At 39.0% G+C, this 22,125-nt stretch overlaps 1 protein-coding gene across 3 annotated transcripts in view; it reads right to left on the reverse strand.

Annotated features, from left to right (window-relative positions):
* The window catches only part of LOC144600062 (kelch-like protein 3), an 80,346-nt gene that overhangs the window by 11,922 nt on the left and 46,299 nt on the right, over positions 1-22,125 (reverse strand). For 2 of the 3 annotated variants that reach the window (XM_078411429.1, XM_078411430.1), the window contains exons 7-10: positions 14,683-14,799; positions 11,732-11,881; positions 4,652-4,769; positions 2,941-3,138 (exon numbers count right to left, since the gene is read on the reverse strand). In XM_078411429.1, the coding sequence (XP_078267555.1) occupies positions 2,941-3,138; positions 4,652-4,769; positions 11,732-11,881; positions 14,683-14,799 (583 nt within the window). The remainder of the gene's footprint in view (positions 1-2,940; positions 3,139-4,651; positions 4,770-11,731; positions 11,882-14,682; positions 14,800-22,125) is intronic. The other variant, XM_078411432.1, reaches the window with a different exon arrangement.

A 22,125-nucleotide genomic window follows, 5' to 3' on the forward strand; every position in this document is an offset into this window, starting at 1 on the left:
CAGGAAGCATGATCAGCTCTGAGGTTACAATACCATTGACATTTATTCAGATCTGTCCTCCTGCAATATTTACAACTACATTTATACACAGGTCATCCCCAATCTACAAACACATGACTTGTGTACAGGATGTGCATAAGAACAAGCAGTTGTGAGACTGGCGGGATGGATTTGCCGGCTGCTTTGGGGCTGCAGGTGACAATTCTTGACGTTCGTTGGAATGTTGCCACATCGAACCCAGGAAGAATACATTCTAATTAACATTATGATGTCCATTTTATGAATCAGAATGAGACACACACCATCTGGGCCAGCAGCAGTTGGTCTTTTTTAAACCATCAATCATATTTAAAAATGTGTCTGCAGTAAAAAATATTAAATTTTTATTAACAGCCCAACCGGGTGGGTTCATCAGTGATGGCTTTTTGTCTTTTTTTATTATTTTTAGTGTGTTTTAAAAGTATGTGTTAATGTTCTCTGGTTTGTTTTATGTGGAGATGCGATTGTTTTCTGGATTGTATCTCCAGTCGCTCTGCGGCCTAATATCATGGAGCTGGAGGCCTTGCTCGAGACTGACTTTGAGCCCCACCGCGGGACCGTGGACATACCATCAGAGCGTGCAATCCCTTGCTTGGGATCGACGCTTGGGATCGCCTGCGTATTTCAACATTGAGGAGCTCACAGTCTCGGGCAGAGACTGATGTCGGGAAGCTCCAAAGTCGCAAGAGGTTCGACCAGCCCTGGGGTCCGATCGCCCGGAGTGGGGGAGCTGAGATCCGGGCCCTGGTGAGACCGCACCTGGAGTACTGTGTGCAGTTTTGGTCTCCAAATTTGAGGAAGGATATTCTTGCTATTGAGGGCGTGCAGCGTAGGTTCACTAGGTTAATTCCCGGAATGTCGGGATTGTCGTATGTTGAAAGGCTGGAGCGATTGGGCTTGTATACACTGGAATTTAGACGGATGAGGGGGGATCTTATTGAAACATATAAGATAATTAGGGGATTGGACACATTAGAGGCAGATAACATGTTCCCAATGTTGGGGGAGTCCAGCACAAGGGGCCACAGTTTAAGAATAAGGGGTAGGCCATTTAGAACGGAGATGAGGAAGAACTTTTTCAGTCAGAGAGTGGTGAAGGTGTGGAATTCTCTGCCTCAGAAGGCAGTGGAGGCCAGTTCGTTGGATGCTTTCAAGAGAGAACTGGATAGAGCTCTTAAGGATAGCGGAGTGAGGGGGTATGGGGAGAAGGCAGGAACGGGGTACTGATTGAGAGTGATCAGCCATGATCGCATTGAATGGCGGTGCTGGCTCGAAGGGCTGAATGGCCTACTCCTGCACCTATTGTCTATTGTCTATTGTCTATCCCCCCCATGCGGGAGCTTGATCGCCCCGATGTGGAGCTAAGGGAGCCAAGATCATTCCGTCAACAGAAGGCTCGAGGCCCCCGACCGAGGGGGACAAAGAAGGGAAGAGATTAAACATTTTTTTCGCCTTTATCAGTGAGGAATGTGGAGGAGTCCCTGTGGTGGATGTTTATGTTAAAATGTATTTTGTCTGTCTTGTTGCTTTTTATTGGTATGACTATGGCAAATCAAATTCCTCGTATGTTGCAAAACATACTTGGCTAGTAAAGTACGATTCTGATTATTATTATTATGAACATAGGCTTTCTCTAAATTTGGTAATATCAGCTTCAATTTAAGAATGTAATAACAAGATTAAAAATGCTTCTCCATGCTATCCCTACGAGACAAGCATCTCGGCAGGCACCTTCTGTTGTGATGGAAATCAGTTTGTGGCCGCAATTCCAACTTGCAAACTGTTGGGACACGAACAGATCATAAGTTCATATAGGAGCAGAATTCAGCCATTCGGCCCATCAAGTCTATTCTGCCATTTAATCATGGCTGATCTATCTTTCCCTTTCAACCCTATTCTCCCGCCTTCTCCTCATAAACCCTGACACCCTTACTAATCAAGAATCTGTCAATCTGCGACTTAAAAACAGAACCCTACTGCAACCTGGAAGGGACCTGCAACATCTTTCACAACCTCGGGTACTCTGCAGTCAAAGAGAAATTTCTGAAGTGCATCCATGATTATAAGAAACACAGGATGTGGAAAGCACATCAAATTCCTGCAAACAGCAACAAATAGTTAAATTGATGTTTGAAGTAGATATTGACCAGGATACTAAGGATAACCTGCACCCTTCTTCCAAACCATCCCATCTGCCTGCCTCCAAAACACTTAAGCAAGATGTTATATTTTCTTGAAAATGCAGTAAAGGATCTAGATATAAAAGAACAAGTACATGGTTCCTTGAAAGCGGCATCACAGGTAGATAGGGTGGTAATGAAGGCTTTTGGTTGTTAGTCCTTCATCAGTCATCGTATTGAGTATAGATGTTGGCATGTAAAATTAAAGTTGGTGATGCTACATTAGGAGTAATGTGTTCAGTCTTGGTCATTTTGCCATAGGATGTTATTAAGCTAGAAAGAGTTCAGAAACGATTTACGAGAATGCTGCCAGGACTCGAGGGCCAGATCTATAGGAAGAGGTTGGGCAGGTGAAGACTTTATTCCTTGCAGTGCAGGAGGCTGAGGGGTGATCCTATGGTGGTGTATAAAATCATGAAGGAAATAGATTGGGAATACATAGAGACTTTTATCCAGGGTAGAGGAATCAACAACCGGAGGACATAGATTTAAGGTGACAGGAGCAAGGAACCCGAGGGGCAACTTTTTCTACTCGGAGGGTGGTGGTACTGGGAACAAGCTGCCAGAGGAGGTAGTTGAGACAGGTACTATTGCAGCATTTAAAATACACCTGGACATGTAATTTTAACCATTAAACAGAATTGTAAAATGAGAAAAAACTAGATGGTGAACTAGATTTTTTTTAAATCTGTGTTGGTATTTCAATGATGTCCAGTTTTACCTGTACTCCCATCAAATCCACCCACAGCATAGAGCAGATCATTTAACACTGCTGCTCCAAGAGTACTCCGTCTCTCCTGCATACTGGCAATGGATGTCCACAGATCTTTAACTGCATCATACACATCCACAGTCCGAACTCTCAAAGACCCATTGAATCCTCCTACAGCATAAACACGGCCACTCATGTACACAACACCTGGGGAGACAAACAATGAAACAGGGCAAGTAAACTAATTGCTGAATATAAAATACTGCAGTTTCTTTATGTGTTCTCAAGATATTGCAATTTGTCTTATTTTTTCCATTTGTTCTGATTAAATGTTTTAATTGTGAGAATATTGCATAGTTTTCTTAGCAGACTCCTGCTGTATTGGTACACAATGCAAGCTATTTTGTTAAATGAATTTTAACAGTAAACATACTCTGTTTATAGAAATTTGCGATATCAGTGAACTACCATGAATCTAAACAGCATTACACAAAATGTGCACAAAGAGAGATAAATAAATATTTTCTTTCACGAGGCTACATCTCATTTCAGAATTATTTTACACTGCATCATTAGCAAATTTGCAGATGATACTAAGTTGGGGGGTAGTGTGAATTGTGAGGAAGATGCAATAAGGCTGCAGGGTGACTTGGACAGGTTGTGTGAGTGGGCGGATACATGGCAGATGCAGTTTAATGTAGATAAGTGTGAGGTTATTCACTTTGGAAGTAAGAATAGAAAGGCAGATTATTATCTGAATGGTGTCAAGTTAGGAGGAGGGGGAGTTCAACGAGATCTGGGTGTCCTAGTGCATCAGTCAATGAAAGGAAGCATGCAGGTTCAGCAGGCAGTGAAGAAAGCCAATGGAATGTTGGCCTTCGTAACAAGAGGAGTTGAGTATAGGAGCAAAGAGGTCCTTCTACAGTTGTACCGGGCCCTGGTGAGACCGCACCTGGAGTACTGTGTGCAGTTTTGGTCTCCAAATTTGAGGAAGGATATTCTTGCTATGGAGGGCGTGCAGCGTAGGTTCACTAGATTAATTCCCGGAATGGCGGGACTGTCGTATGTTGAAAGGCTGGAGCGATTGGGCTTGTATACACTGGAATTTAGAAGGATGAGGGGGGATCTTATCGAAACATATAAGATAATTAGGGGATTGGACACATTAGAGGCAGATAACATGTTCCCAATGTTGGGGGAGTCCAGAACAAGGGGCCACAGTTTGAGAATAAGGGGTAGGCCATTTAGAACGGAGATGAGGAAGAACTTTTTCAGTCAGAGGGTGGTGAAGGTGTGGAATTCTCTGCCTCAGAAGGCAGTGGAGGCCAGTTCGTTGGATGCTTTCAAGAGAGAGCTGGATAGAGCTCTTAAGGATAGCGGAGTGAGGGGGTATGGGGAGAAGGCAGGAACGGGGTACTGATTGATAGTGATCAGTCATGATCGCATTGAATGGCGGTGCTGGCTCGAAGGGCTGAATGGCCTACTCCTGCACCTATTGTCTATTGTCTATTGTCTATATGCAACAATCACTTTAAAATGCAGTCACTAAATGGAGTGCAAATGTGAGGACAAATCATTGCCCAGCTTGGTTGATGGAATATAATGAAATACCTATAGCACTGAAACACAACTCAGGACATTTAACTAAATTACTGAAATGGTCATAACATTGCTCCTGACCTAATGGAATTATAGATTTATTGACAGTAAATATACTTACCAGCTCTGCATCTTCTTGAAGGCAGCTCTGCTACTTGATTCCAACGATCTTCTTTGAAATCATAGCATTCCACGCTTTGTATAGCTTTAGGTGCCTGACCACCAACTACTATCATAACCTGCAATCAAGAACAGGAGATCTATGATATAATGCAAGATACAATCAAGTGTTCCTTTTTTTTGTGCAGACAGAATTGTTAACATTAGCTTTGAAATTTATGACAACATTTGATGCAGTATTTGCTGCAATGCTGATTTATTTCATGGATTAAGTTGTCACACATGTAACCCATGGCCACCTAATCCTACTTAAATCTGCAGAGATCAAGAAGGCATTTTCCATCAATATTTCATAAGAAATGCCAATGTGCAACTCAAAAATGCTGACTAATAGTCTGACGAAAAACTAACAACTCACAATCTACTTGAATGCAAAATTATAGTTATTAAAACATCAATTGCAAATGCCTCTGCTTCACAGAAAATGACAAAAGTTGAATTCATAGAACGTAAAACAGTACAGAACAAGAATGGCCCCTTTGGTGCTGAACAAGATGCCAATTTAAACTAATTCCTCCTGCTTGCATGTGATCCATATCCCTCCATTTCATCTGCTTATCCAAAAGCCTCTTAAATGTCATTCTTGTATTGGGTTCCATTGCCATTACCCCTGGCAGCACTATGCAAAAATATTTGCCCCACACATCTCCTTTAAACTTTCTCCTTCTCACCTTAAAATCATGCCCTCTCATATTTGATATTTCCATCCTGGGAGATGCCACTCATAATTTTTATAAACGTCAATCATGTTGAAAGCAATCCAAGTTTGTTCAACTTCTGCCTATAGCTAATATTCTCTAATCCAGATGGCATCCTGTTAAAATGTCTGAAAAAGGGTCCCGATCTGAATCATTGCCTATCCATTCCCTCCAAAGATGCTGCCTGACCCCGACTTCCTCCAGCACTTTGTGACATCCTGGTAAATCTCTTCTGCATCGTCTCCGCATCCTTCCTGCAATAGGATTACCAGAATTGCACGCAATGCTCTAACTGAGGTGTAACCAAAGCTTTATGAAGCTGCAACATGATTTCCAGACTCTGATCCTTAATGCCCCAATCAAAGAAAGCAGGCATACCATACGCCTTCTTTACCACCCCATTTACTTATGTTGCTAGTTTCAGCGAACAATTGACTTGGATGCCAAGGTCCCTCTGCAGTTGAGGGTCCTGTATACTTTCCCCTTACATTTGACCTCCCAAACTGCAATACCTTACACTTTCCCAGATTAAACTCCACCTGGCATTATTTCTCCACCCAGATCTGTAACATCTATATCCTGCTGTATCCTTTGACAGCCTTCTTCATTATCTGCAACTCCGCCAATTTTTATGTTGTCTGCAAACTTATCAACCAACCCGTCCACATTTTTGTCCGAGTCATTTATATATATTACAGAGGTCCCAGCACTAATCTCTGCGGAACACTGCTGGTCACAGACCACCAGCCAGAATAACACCCTTCCCCCACGAACCTCGTCTTCTGCAGGTAAACTAGTTCTGAATTCAAACTACCAAGTCACCATGGATCCAATGCATTTTAATCTTCCGAATCAGCCTATTCATTTCGCTTCCACCACTGCATTTCAATGGTTGATTGAACATCAACCAAAGCTGTTTTTCTCTCTCCAACACAGTCTGACCTGCCAGGGATGTCCTACAGTTCTGTATTTCACAACTTTTAGGTTCCTTTGTGTACTCACTCTCCCACTGTCCTCATTTTGTAGCTTACATGTTCCTTTGCTCAGATTCTCTCTCTCCAATCAACCAGATTATTTTGCATCAGTTTACCCACAAGACAATTCTGGCTTCAATTTAGCAAAATTCTCATTGTTTTATCCCATTCCATATCCACCCGACCCAACCCACCTTGCATTTGTAGAATTTTTTTTTTCTCTTTCCCAGTTCTGACAAAGGGTCTGGATTTGAAACGCTAACTCTGGTTCTCTTTCCACATGGTCTTCCTGATCTGCTGAGAGTTACCAGCATTTTCTGTACTTATTGGAGATTTAGTGCTCTGCACACTTATTCCTGGTACGTGAATGTTTTGTTCCTGTTCTTGGAATTACAGCAGTGCAATTTTATTTCCTTGGTGTCTACACCATATCCCACTTAAGTGCATCACAATTAAATGTACAGCCACAGAGAGCTCACCCGAAAACAATTTGTGATATCACTGTGCTTCATGCATAAAAAGGTTCCGGACGAAAACTGACTTACCGTTTGATCTGACGCAATGCAAGCCTTCTCAGTTCAAAAACATTTCCTCGTGAATCAATTTAAGTCAGGGTTCCATAACATTATTACTATCCCAAAGTAATTTTAGTGTTGTGAATTGTGTAACAAAACCACTCAGTAAAACTTTGGCTTGCCAATTCAATGCTGATGCTTGGAAGTGACATAGCTCATGACAGTGCTTTAAGAGATATGAACTGAGAAGGCTTGGAAGTCAAGGATCTTGAATAGAGGTTGTTTTTGAGGTATGTGAAGGATGCAAGTAATAAACGTTCAGTTAATAGAATCCCATAGCTCAAAATACTGTACAGTTGGAGAATTTACTGTTTCTAGCTTTTGTCCTATTACCGCTTTGCGTGTTATTTTGTTCTGCTGACAAAGGTGCCAAGAATTAATGTGCTAGTCCTATACAGAAAGGACGATGCAAAATGCTGGAGAATCTCAGCAGGTCAGGCAGCATCTCTGGAGAACATGGATAGGGGACATTTAGAGTCTAATGGAAGCGATGCTTCCCAACCCGAAATGTCACCTATCCATGTTCTCCAGAGATGCTGCAGGACCCGCAAAGATACTCCAGCATTTTGTATCCTTTTTGTAAACAAGCACCTGCATTTCCTTGCTCCTGTATAGAAAGTACTTACAAGGAACTGATGGAATCTGTGCATAAACTGAAAGGAAGGAATTAGAATGGGGATTTTTTTCAACAGAGGTTATGTTGAGCGTTTCCACAATGAGAGACAAATGTTGTTAAATGCTGCTGTATGCGTGTCTATACTTAGAATGAGAGGTCCCACAATATGTCCATGGACTAGATGATAACAGATGGCATGGAGAAAAGAGAATAATTAATTCCATCTTCTATGGAAGAGATAAAATGAATATGACAAGATAAAAGCCTTAAAACCCTTGAAACACCTGAGAGGTAATTAAAATGCATACTGTAACATAAACAAGTTTTGGGGTGATGCTTCTGGAGCCAATAGTATTGAAATCGCTCTTTATGCCTGTTGGATTTGTTTTGTTTAAAATATTCTTCCTCAAATGGCTTAATAGAATTCCTTCTTCAACCCGATCATTTTCAGCATGTTCAGGAGCTTGGCTTTGGCACATGCCAAATCAGTTATTTTTCTCAACACACAAAACAGAGCCAGAGGCGAAAGTGATGTTCCTCTGAGATATACATTTCCACTTTAACCTGCCAGCCAAACAATTGAATTTCCCATTGTGCAAAAAATTTGATGGAAAACCCATCCATGAGATTCTAATGTGAGAGGGCTGGGTAGCAAAGCCGAAAAAAGTTAACTCTGTATCATTTATCCAGAGACCTACCCACCCAGAGTTAAAATTGAAGTCCAGAATGGAACTTTTACCATGCTTCCCCAACTTGATCTCATGTTTTCAGAGATTCCCCAAATGAATCTCATATTTACAGAGATTAATTTTAAAAACCTTCCTGTCCCAAATCACCGAAACTACTTAACCCTGACGTTATATCCACAATTATTTTGTTTTATAACGAATCCTCTGGGGTATACTATTATACCATAGAATAACACAGAACTTGGCTATTTCTTTTTTATGAAAAAAGATAGGATTAAAATGTATTGCAACATCAAAAATTAGTGGATCAATTCAGCAAGTAGACCTGTGGAAAATTTAAACATTTAGAGTTTTAATGTAAAATTAAAATCTATTATATTTTAATAACACAATATAAGAAATAGAAATAAGAATAGGCCTACCCACCCCACAAACCTGCTCTGTTTGGACATATTTATCTAAAGGAATTATAAACCATACACTTAAAATTGGCATAAGGGTCAGTGAGCTTGCTAAACTAGAATTATGGTTCAGCACATCCTTCAAAACACATCCAAAGAATAGAAATCAGATTTATACGGCATAAATGGGTTGAAAACACTGAATTTCGTTCACATTGGAAAATTAATGCTGTGCAAATTGGTGCAATCTGGACATTGTATCTGACCATGGCCACTGTGAACATTACACGCATGGTAGCCTTCAGTCAATTAATCCTACTGATTAATGCCAATGGAAGATGGTACCATCATGATCATTCACTGCCCCAGTTATTGCCTTCCGGCTCGTTGTGAAGCCTGTGGAATAGGGTCACAAGAAAACCGGTAGACCATTGTGTGCTCAATCAACTCATCCACACAATGCTTCAAGTCATCTCCATCTGGCTGAATGTTCTTCCTCTGCCAATAATGTGCCTGAAGCTATTCCACCATCACCTACATCTCAGTCTTCTCCAGTTCTTTCCCTGAAGAGCTTCAGTAAAGCCAGAGTTCCATTTAGCCAGAACACCGTGTACAATGCAGCCAGCATTGTCAAAATATCCAACCCTCGCTGGGATATGATGTATGGCATCGCAGGAGCAGATACCAAAACATCTCAAGGACACAAATAGAGTTCTTCACAGTGCTCTCTTGTCCTCTAGCTGTCATTATAACAACACTCTGTTTCAGGAAGCAGAGCATGGTAAGAGGCAAGAACCAAGGAAAGTAGTTCTTTGTTCGCTAAAGCCAGGTTTATTGTCACGTGTGTGGAGGTACAGTGAAAAGCTTTTTCAGTGTCAGTGTAGCACAGCAGACAAAATATGGCAGAAAGTAATAAGTCGTGTGATCTTCTTACATATGTGGCATTAGCCAGGAAAAATCTTTTCTCCCGGTATTTATATGTTAAAGAGCTCATCTGGTGCTCCATGTTCCCATAGACCCATGAGTGTCACAAGTGTAGTCTAGCTCCCTGATCCTTCAGGAAGAAAACAAACATTACAAATCCATGTGTTCACTTGGCTTAATGGCTTATGCAAAAGCAATATATGACAGAAATCCCTTTTCCTCGCGAATCAGGGTGGCAATGACTATCATCTGTTCAGGCAGAGCAGTTGAGGTACGTTTAGCCCTGCCTTCAAAATCATTGTCTGAAATGATTGTGTAAATGTAATTCCCTCCTATTCATTTTGAAATTAAATTGTATTCTACATACCAATAGTGCAGCAAATAATAGTTTTATTTAGAATTATACTTCCAGTCAGTTTTTGATTTCTGAAGATGGAGATGGAGAAAATGGCACAACAAAAATGGGGCGTCTACCAAATTACTAACATCCAGAGATCCATTCTTTTAACTGTGCCTGGCAATACTCCAGAATTTGTTGCCAGTTTCATGGTGTAATGGCGGCTAACGCCAAGATTTTATGTACTCCCAACTTCCATGTCTGATTTTGTATCCTTTTATTTTTCTTCTAATTGTGTACCCTTTCCAAACGCAGGTGCCAGTTATTACTGGGGCATCACATTAACTGTTGTCATGCAAAATAAAACACAATACCATAGTTACTAACCATCTCTGCTTTATGCAGATGGTGCATGTTTCAGTCATCTGTTAATGCAGGGCTTCCTTCTAAATCTTTCATCTGCATAGTCCAAAAAGATAGCTTATAATTCATGCCGTTAATTTCACAGACTTCCTCTGTGAATGCAGGCTAGAAAATTGCTAAATATGTTCAGGTACCATAACATACTTCCTTTCCCAGGTGAACTGTGATGAAACTCCAAATACCAAAAATGTTGAAATCCAATGTCAGGAATTTATTTCATTTGGTCAAATTCAAGCTCTGTCTTTGGAAAGGTAGTTCTTGGTTGGCTGATTTATTCCCTCTATTGTAGGCCTTTTGTAGGGGAGGTCAGTCAAGTTTTCCATGTTGTGTTGGTTAGCAGATATACAAGGCTTACAACATTATTAACTATCCGTGCTTTACTGTACATTACTACACTATGATGCAGAAGTACCCACAGAAAGACGATTTAATCGTGCCTTGTTAGCATTTAGTTGTGCTAACTGAGAACATGCATTGCAGGTCCAGACTTATCCAATGTCAAACCACAGCATCATTACCCCTGCCTCCATGAAATGCAAAAACAGGGATATGGGACAATGTTCCCTCACCGTTCCCCAATGTTATCTTCCCCCACCGCCCGACCCAGACCCCTCTCCCCTACCCCCAAATAGATTTGGGCATATTCTATTCTCTTGCTGCAAGGTTCCCACAACATCATTGTTGGAATTTCCTTAAAACTTGACAACCACAGTTCAAGGTGGTCTACCTTCACCCTCTCATTGCACCAAGGCATGATCAATAAACAAGACTTATTGGCATCACACACAAAACAAATGTAAACAAGTCTGAAGAAGGGTCCTAGCTCCAAAACATTACCTATCCATGTCCTCCAGATATGCTGCCTAACCCACTGAGTCACTCCAGCTCTATGCGTCTTTTCTTTAAATGTAAACAGAACCTCTGTACCGCAATAAATGGCAGTGCGACCCGACAGTACTATGACTCCAGTATCATTAGCTGTCATCATCTTTTCCCACCACCCTTGTGAGCAATGAAGCACCGTGTGTCTCTTACTGTTTGGACTGGAAAGGTAACTTTTGCATTTGCACATCCCTGCGTGTGGAGTCTTGCCTTATGGGTGTGCACATCAAGAAACTACACACACGCAACCCAAAATCTCTTGATACGTGCTCCCAATGGGTGCGGCTCCGTGCCAAAGAGGTGCCAGCAGAAAATTTTCCATAGCTACTTCTGACCATTTAGTTCAGCATTGGGTGCTAGTTTTAGAATATGTTAGCAGCCTGACCAGTCTGCACTCATACCTGTAGAGGGTACATTAGCAAAACTACTGGTCAGAAAATAATAAAAAGACGGACACATTTGTTTTTATTTCAAACTTTAAAAATGCCCTAGGCTTTCCTACCTTAGGTAGGCAGATTGGGGTCCTTGGTCTTGTGCGTGCAGTCTTTATTGCTGCCCGTTGATCAAGAGGAAGCAAATGGTATTTCATGGCTTCTATTAGGAAATCTTTGCAAGTATTATTATTCTTTATCAAAGCCTCTTCTTCTACTGTCTGCACACAGCAGGGATACAGACATGTGAGTCACATCAGCAAAATACATCAATAAATATAGATTTGACATTTAAATACGTAGTGTAAATGCTATTTTGTAAGGTTACCATGCCTGATTTAAACTAAACTATAATCATCAAGATGTAGAAATAAAGACACCAATTGTACAACTTCTCCAATTCTCTAATGTGAATACCAAACCAAAACACCTTTTTGTGCAAGCATCACAATGTTTTCTACATGTATTTTAAGAGGAGGGGGTCACGTTAAGTTTCCTAAAATGTGCAAAGAAGAGTTTGAGATACTTTCAACCTAGTTTCAAAACATAGATGCATGAAACTGAACCCAGCAACTGATTACACAAATAGAAACATAAGTAAGCTGGTTAGCCTCTCTACCCTGTTCCATCATTAAGTTTGCAGTGATCTGTGACCAAACTCCATATACTAAGGGTGGCACAATGGCACAGCGGTAAAGTTGCTGCTTTACAGCACCAGAGACCCAGGTTCAATCCTAACAACAGGTGCTCTGTACGGAGTTTGTAAGTTCTCCCTGAGACCACTTGGGTTTTCTCCGGGTGCTCTGGTTTCCTCCCACATTCCAGAGACATGCAGTGTGTAAGTTAATTGGTTGGTTTCTATAAATTGTCCCCAGGATGTAGGATAGAACTAGTGTACAGATGATCATTGGTCGGCGTGGACCCAGTGGGCCGAAGAGCCTGTTTCCACGCTATATCTCTAAACTAATCTTCCTTTTCCCCTTGGCTCACAAGTTTTAGTCATCAAGAATGTTTCAACCTCAGATTTAAAATTAAGTAACCAAACAGAAATTACCATTTGTCAAAGAGTGTTACAAATTTCTGTCAGCATGTGCTTCTGCTAAGTTCGTTCCTGAATTCTGCCCCCACCATCCAAGATTTTCCAACCAATAGAAATAGTTTCTCTCCACATGCCCTATTGGTTTTATTTTGTACCTTGGAAATTAATCAAACATCCATTATCCATCTATATAGCAGGACTACAAACTTGATTTTTGTATTCTCTTCTCAAAATCTAGAATCCAATTATCATTCTAATAAATCAACAGTGTACTCCCTCCAAGAAAATTATATTCTTCCATAAGTGTTCCATAAGTCTTCCATAAGTGTTCATTAATTTCAGTACCTGAACCACTTGATCATACATGCATGATGAATGTAGATGAATTTCCAATGTCTCTTACATAACTTTACTATTTCCAGCTATTTGCCACCTAAATACTCTGTTCTATCCTCTTTAGATCAAAAACAAACCTTATATTTACCATCAGTTTTCCCCATTCATAATCTATTAGCAGTGCTTTATAATTTAATATGTTATTTAAACTGGTTGCAATGCCACTGACCCTTCTGTGATCAAACATTTAATCTTATTATTACTACAGCATATATTGTGGCTCCAAGGCCGAACCTTGTAGGACAACACTGTCATGTCTTGTCAGTTTGAGTTTCTGCCAATATTCTTACCAAAGTTCAAATATTTAGCCACTTTCCTGTCCAGTTCAAGAAATTGTGTTCAATTCCTTGTGCGTCACATTTAGTTAACATATTCTCATTGGGGACATCGTCAATGGGCTTGAAAAATCCGATGAATACCAGGTTTATAAATTTGGCAATCCAGACATTACTTGGGTCTGCATTCCCTTTTTAAAAACTTGCTTTCTCTCTCATCAACAGTGATCAGAGACACTGTTCTTGTGGATTCTATTTACTTCCCAACAGTTGTTTGGTTATCTGATCTATAATTCAGTATTTCCCTCTCACCTACCTAAATAATACAGAAAAATCTAGTTTCCAAATCTGAAAGAAAAAAGATTCCCACTGAGAAAACCTGTAAATTATAGTCGGGGCATTTGCAACGTTCTCGGCTTCTTTCTTTAAAACATCAAGTTAAATTGATGCAATTTTTACTTTTCATAATTGTGGCAGATTCATCTCTGATTCTATATTTTGTTTCCAAGAATGTCCATGCTATTACTGTCTTCCTGTGCTGCAAATATCAATGGAAAGAAACCATTTGGCATATCCTCCCATTCGCTTGTATTAATTTACAATGGAAGGCCCACATTGCTTCTAATCTCTTCCATCCCATCGAGATATTCCAAACAAATGTGTCCTATATTGACAACTCATGCAAATTTATTTTAATACTTCATTTTTGTAGCTCTCGTATCCATTGTCATTTTTGCCAAACCTTGCTTCCTGCTCTATATGCAGTATCTGCATACGTTTTTGACTTTTATATGCTATTGAAAATGAAAGGAACTTCGTGAACTTCCACTCTTTGAAGTGACTGTCAATTAACATACTTTAGAAGGTATTTAAAAAATATTAAAATGTCTGCTCACAAGATCATTCACGTTAGAAAGAATTCTTCCCTCAAGAAAATTTAAGTCATATCCTTATGGTGAGTAAACTCCATTAGCAGCTGCTGCTATAAACAATACTTACTCAAAACAAAGATATTTTAAAATCCTCAGTATTGTTGAATTCACAATTACATTGAGTATTGGCAGACAAATTGACATTAGATTAGCTAAATTGCTGTCAGTTTTTAAAATAGCTTTTTTGGGAAATTAGAGTATTCATCTTAATGCATTATACCTTAATGCTTTTCCTTTCCTTTTTTTTTCCACTCCTTTTAAATGGCGACAAGTATTTTCTTATTTAAATCTGCCAGTGAAACACTTCTTGAACTACACTGTGTCATCTTGATAGACTCAGTCTAAACACTCTTGCTCCAGAATAAAGCACAGTTGCTAACCTGTACAAGATAGTCCCGTGGAAGCAGAGGAAGCCGAACATTTTCCATCAAATTAGCCATGTGCTCCAGGCGAGCTTCTATGTCATACTTTATCCAAGAGATCACTGCTTCAAATACCTAGGGGGAAAAAAACAGGTAAATCTGGAGGAAATGAAACATGCATACATTTTGACAATCAAAACTGCAGTCATGTTCAAATCGCTAATCTTACTCAAATCCTTTCCCTATGGCTCTTGGTCTAAACATTATCATGCATACCAAACAGTGAAATTTGTTAGATCAGCAAATGGGATCTGAAGCCGCTGCCATGGTATATAGGAGTTTAACAAAATAGACATTCATCCTCTCTCCTCACAACTGTTCCAGAAGAGAGAAACATTTGGATTCGTTGAAAAGAATCATAGTCATACAGCATGAAAAAGGGCCATTCGGCCCACCACATCTATGCCAACCAGTGGGCACCTTCTATAAAAAAGCTAAAAGCTCTTAAAGGTTAAGGGTAATATTGGCCCTGTGATTTTCAGAAATGCACATCTCAATTCCAATCTTGTTCCCCAGAAGTATTCCTATTTCTTACTAGTACTCGAGTATGTCAGACAGGAGCGGGTTTGTATATGATGGAGGTCATATCATATGGAGGTCATATCATATCATATCATATCATATCATATTATTCCGGCTGTATATATATGATATGATATGATATGATATGATAGCCAAGCCACATATTGCCATGTTTAACTTTTGTTGTCTCAACCAGCTCAACCTTTACATTAATGTCCAAAAGACTTGAGACACCAATAGCATTAAGCCTACCTATACAATATATGTTTAGTTTTGTGAGCCACTTTGCCTAGAGATATTCTGAATTATTTTCCCTGTCCAATCCATGCATATACCTTCTGAGGCAAGGTAAATAATTGCCTCAACTGGTGCTTTTAAACTAGAATTGATGATCATGTGCAAATCCTATAACTTCTACCTTTCAAACATTTATGTACAGTTTAATGCCAAGTATATCTATTAGCTTGTACCTATACACATAAAGCTACATATTAAACCTATCAATCTATGTAATTTCTCTGGCCCTTCCTTTTCCAAATCACCTCGCAGACCACTTTAGCAACGGTTTGTATGAATGCAGCTCCTTAAAAATGGTGAAATGCATCAGTTATTCCATAACATTTTGAAATTTTCAGTAGCCTCCAATTTCCTATTGTATCTCGCACATGGAATCAAAGTTGTAAAAATATATATATATTTCTCAAATACAACATCATCCATTCACTATATAGAACCGCAATAAATTAAATATCATTGCCAATAAATATTATCATAGGGTTTTGCTTGCAAACCTACCACATACATTTCCCAACATCAGCTTTGAAGTTTTGTGCCAAATTAGCCTGGTATTTTCACGGGACATGGAGGTAAGGATTTTAAAGTAAGGGTTCATATTATAATAGAATAGGTTACATTATTCAACCTGCCAAATATTTTGTATGTAAAGGGTCTTTTCACAAACAACAGATTATTACCTTGAATATGAATAAAATGTACTGAAAGAATATGGAAAGGTAATCAAATAATACTTTGATTAAAAAAAATCAAACTAAGCGAAAAATATTTATGCACTCTAAATTGGATGGAGAGAAAATTGGAAACTTTCTCATGTAATGTCGTGGGCAGCAAGATGGCGCAGTGATAGATTTGCTGCCTTATAGCGCTTGCAGCGCCAGAGACCTGGGTTCCATCCCGGCTCCGGTTCTGCCTGTACAGTTTGTACATTCTCCCCGTGACCTGCGTGGGTTTTCTCCGAAATCTTCCGTTTCCTCCTACACTCCAAAGACATATAGGAATGTAGGTAAATTGACTTGGTAAATTGTCCATAGTGTTAATATGTGGGGATCGCTGGTCGGCGAAAACCCTGTAGTCAGAAGGGTCTGTTTCCCCGATGTAACTCTAAACTAAACTAAAATTATACCGCAGAACTGTCAAATAAAGAATATTTCTAAATGTTAAATTTGTTACAGCCTGCTATACAAACAATACAACAATCATTTTTTTTTTAAATTTGGAGACTTTTGAAAACTGAAAATCTACTGTTGGTTACATTTAGATTTGGACATCAGCTCTATCAAATGTTAACCTGTAAAATCTCTGGAAGCATTCTTGAAGATGCCTTCCAACACTCAGAACCAATTTTATTGCGAGAACTAGAAATGCAATTAGATAAATTAGATAAATAGAATTAGAAAAGCTATGCCTTCTCAATTCCTCTTTAATCAACGTTTAATACTTTAAATTGGACAATTAATATTCTGTTACACGTTTTTATTAGTAGATCATATTATACATGTCTGAAGAAGGGTCTCAACCCGAAACGTCACCCATTCCTTCTCTCCCGAGATGCTGCCCGACCTGCTGAGTTACTCCAGCACTTTGTGAATAAATACCTTCAATTTGTACCAGCATCTGCAGTTATTTTCTTATATTATACATGCTGCTAGCTTTTTAAAACTTGTGCTAATGAGGCATTTGTAATGTGACTATTTCCTCGCCCTTGAACTTGGCACCATGTACATGAAACAGAACAATCCCCACAGCTACATTTAACTATGCAGCCTGAAAGATATTATGTTCTGGAAACCAAAATAAATCACACAGGTCATTTTCTCTTAGTTAATCAGACAACATTTCCAAATGGTAACTAGTACTTAAATGCTGCCTGTGACCTTCCGGTGGTTTTATTTTTTGTACCAAGCAAGGATTAAATTGGTTTCTGTAAAAAAACACTTAGCGGCATATATAGCATTCACCTTAAATGTTTCCAATAGCCTTTTTTTTTTAAAACATCTGTGGGCTAAAGATCACTTTTACCAAATTTTCTTTTAAAAAGAAAAACCTGGGTTGAATTTGAATTCTTGAAAAAAAACATTTTCATCGAAAAGCGATTGAATACTAACTTTAAAGAATTCCCCTTTTCAAAGTTCATCAAGTGAATTTAATGCAGGTTGCTACAAAGCACTTTCCAGGAGCTCAATGGAAGACAGCAATATCACAAGGTCAAAGTCATCAGACAAATGGGAGACAGCGAATATTTAATGGATGGAATCTAAAATCGTGAATGGATTTTTTTTTAATGGGCTGTAATGAATTAAAGAATGTCACAGAAAGTTGATTCATTGTTAATGTAAGTAGGGGAGCTGTTTGAAATTCAGATTTTTGAAAATTAAGGGCACAATTTTACATTGCTGGAAGTTTAATAATTTCCATGGAACTTCAATGCAAACGAAAACCAGCTTCAAAATCTTTTGCCTCTAACCGTACAATTAATGTCTCTATTCTACTTCCAGTCTATCACCAAATGAAACACAATCCCAATTATTTTCTTTCAATTTGTATTCAGGAAACACTTCTCAAATATCACTACAACCTACACTACACTACAACATCAGTACAGATGGGTCAAAAATACATTTTCATTTAACTAAAGTAATAGGATGAGAGAAAGGTAAATACAGTAATTCCTAAGTGAAGCCAACCTTTTATATAAAGTATGTTAGACACTTGTAATAGTTATTTTAATGTGATACAGGAGGCCATTTGGCTCATTGTGTCGGGATTGACTTCCAACAAAACAATCCCATACTCTTCTCACTTCCCGAAGCCCTGTAACTTATTTTCTCTCACACATCCACCAACTTCCCTTTAATTCTTTTTCCATTTTCCTATACGAAGTATAATCCTACTAAGGGGTAATTTACAGTAGCCAATTAGCCTACCAACATGTCTTTGCGATAAAGGAGGAAACCAGAGCATCCAGAAGAAAGCAATAAGGTCATGAGAAGAAACATGATCAATTTACAAACACCACACAGCCGGCATCCCAGGTCAGGATCAAACCTGGGTCCCTTGAGTTGTAAAGCAGCAACAGTAAATCCTGTGCCGTTACACGAGTAATAAATAGCAAAGAAAATGTCATTGGCTACACAAAACTATTTTTAGTCCTACACTCTGATCATATCAGATGGTCTTGCATGAAAATCTGTGGAAATATGATAAGCCAATATAAACAGAGCTTTCTGAACTTAGTACAGGAGTCACCTGAGTTATTAAAATTTGCCTTTACAGACTTCACAATGACTACTCAAAAATTTCAGATATGGAATAAAATTTGCTCTTAGGGTATTTATGTGTGTGAGGGGGGATGTGGAATTAAGTAAATACACACAAAATGTGAAAGAAACAACACATTTTGTGTTATATCTCCATTTAAACTCAAGGCTGGCCACCAAAGAGATTACCTTGACACAAAAAGTTGGAGTAACTCAGCGGGTCAGACAGTATCTCTAGAAAAAGGAATAGGTGACGTTTTGGGTCGAGACCCTTCTTCAAACTTTGCCATCTTCAGAGATTGACTTGTCAATTTCCAATGCAAATCACTAAGTGACCCCCTGCTGTGAACCAGCAGCTGCGGTACTCAAGAGTTGAGAGAAAAACATCCTTTAAGAAAGCATCTCCACATATAATGAGAATGGGATTCAATGAGAAATACGTTTTCTGGGATCACAACCCCTCTGTAACACGACAGTCACTTGTATTATGAGAATTTACAGCATCACATGCTATTAATGACCATCACTTATCAAAAATATTTGCCTTCTTGAAAATCAACATAATATTGATATCTTAGATGCTCACTCCAATTATCTACTGTCAGACTTCAATCAAGATAAATTATGAATATGTTTTAATTATTTATAACTTGCATGCTCTGCAGAAGATTGAAGAAAATATGAACAATTCTCCCCTCACCACACTCCTCTCCACAGCTATAAAATGACATTGGCTCATAAAATAGCTTAGATTGAGTCAAAATGTTGTGGTTCTAGTCCCATTCTCTAACAACCTAAGCATAAACCAGAATGACACTTCAGTGCAGTCCTGAGAGAGCCCAACACTGATGTATGTGTCTTTGTGGAGAAACAATAAAGTGAGACCATGTCTGCTTTTTAAAATGGACATTATGATCTCATGCCATTGTACTGAAACATTCTTCCCAGTGCCTTGACCAATATTTGTCTTTCAGTCAGCATCAAAGAAATGACCACAAGACTGTTTATGGAATTTCATTGTGCATAAATTGGGTAAATTTAACTAGTGACCAAACTTTTATAGAATTGCAATTAGCTGCAATTTTTTGTGAAAAATACTGCATTTATCTTTGATTCAACTCAAAATTGCTTGGGAGAATGTATTACTACATGATTGTTTCTTATTCTTGCTTCCTTACTGTGAATAATTTCCATCAAAAAGCATCAATGTAAATTAATTTTCCCAGTTATGACACGTCAGTCGTTATGAACTGTTGTCCTTTTCAATAATTCTTTGGCAACCATCGCATTGACCTACAGATGATATAATAGAATTGCAGGCTTGATGACTGGCAGCCCACATGTTAATGGTAGGGTCAGGTGGGCAGAATCTTTCAAACTAGATTTAGCTATGCATTAGAATTCTATTAGTAAAACCTGCTTTGGCTGAAAGAATCTAACAGTCTCATTACGTATACACCTCAAAGATCTAAACCAAGCCAGCTAGATGCAGTTTAGACAAAAACCTATTTCTAAAAAGCAAATAACTACAAAGACAACAGTTCTGTGGAATTCAAGCTATTTCAGAAGTGGCAAATAAAATGCATTTGATGGAGATTTATGAAATATATCTAGTCAAAGTTAGCAATCAAGAGATGCATTATTTTTTTCTTATATAATTATACATTGTTGGCAAACCTTTAAACTAAATCCATTGATCTTGTCCAAATCTAAGTCTCTATTCTTCCTAATTTTTGCTTTTGGATTCTTGCATTCTTCATAATGATCACCATCATGAGAGGATATTACAATCATTTTCCATATCAGCATCCACCTTTGTTATTGGCAAGTGATTACATATGAAAATGTACGCTCTTGTAAATTCTTAGCAGCTCCAAAACACTGAAACACTCCAAAACAGTTGTCCAAATCACCCCATTCTTCTGTAATGCTATGATCTCTTTTACATCCACCTGAGGGATAGACAGCAACTCAAGTTTAACACCAGCATCCAAATGTCCCATTTACTGCCAATATTGGGTAATATCATTTGAATGCTGTGTTTTACACTGATGTTCATTCCAGATTATTTACCCAGTTTACAAAACTATCAGTCGTGCAAGTTACTGATTATGAGATGAAAATGAAACTTCAAAACTATGGCAGAACCGGATGAGTACTACAAATATCCACCATGGGTATGGGGAGAAGGCAGGAACGGGGTACTGATTGAGAATGATCAGCCATGATCACATTGAATGGCGGTGCTGGCTCGAAGGGCCGAATGGCCTCCTCCTGCACCTATTGTCTATTGTCTAAATATATCTTCCCAAAAGTTGTTGTTTCAAAACACAGTTTTGTAGTATCAGCATCTCGAATTAAATCCCTCCCACCTATCACCTATCATCACACTTTTCAATTAACCCTTCTTGGGTATCTGGCATCCTAATTGCTACCACCATGCATTCAATACTCTTCATTCTTCCTGTTTCTCTGCTCTTATCTTAGGTTTATCCCCCTTTCAGGCAAGCCAATTTTTTTCCTTTGCTGCTCCTCTTGACATCCGATGAAGATTTACCACGGCTTGCTAATGAATAACAATTCCTTCTGCACCTTGATAGTACTCAATGACCAAGCAGGCACACTAGAGATAGTCTTGTCGATCACCTCATCTAATCCTCCTCTCCCCTTGAACTCTGCAAGCAGATAATATCATTATCAACCTCCATTATAAGGCACACAGATATCAATGTGCCTGCAAATCTTGTAGATGGTGTAAGTGTATATATCCCAGTGCAGATGTTGAAGAATTTTAGCATGGAGTCCAATGGCAGAGCATGATCAGGAAACAACATACAACACTACAATCTGCCACGATTATTTTTAATGGCAGAGCAGGCTCAAAAGAGCCAAATGATCTAATCTTCCTATTTTCTATGATTGTGCAACTATTGTAGTCTATTTGGCACCATTCAAAAATATCATTTGCATCGATTTGGTGTGGTCATTTTAATGGGACATTGGTCAAGTGTAATGCATGGGTTAACCCCTCCCCCCCTCCCACCACCACTAATTTCTGCAGCTGCCTATCACAACAAGGCAGTTAGAAACAAGCTCAAGGTCAGATGTTGGTATATCTGACCTCTTATCCCATCCCTGGACCCAGCACTCAAATGCTGACTTAAACACTTAATCCTAACATTTTAAATTCAATTCCAACACTTTATTTAATATTCATATTTATTTTAATTATTATGCCGCTGCATGATCTGGGATTGGGGATTAGGATCCACCATCTGAGGACGTCACCACTCATGGACCACTCTGCCTCCCTGGAAGTGTATGA

The sequence above is a fragment of the Rhinoraja longicauda genome, chromosome 14, assembly GCF_053455715.1.
Source record: "Rhinoraja longicauda isolate Sanriku21f chromosome 14, sRhiLon1.1, whole genome shotgun sequence".
Classification (NCBI taxonomy): domain Eukaryota; kingdom Metazoa; phylum Chordata; class Chondrichthyes; order Rajiformes; family Arhynchobatidae; genus Rhinoraja; species Rhinoraja longicauda.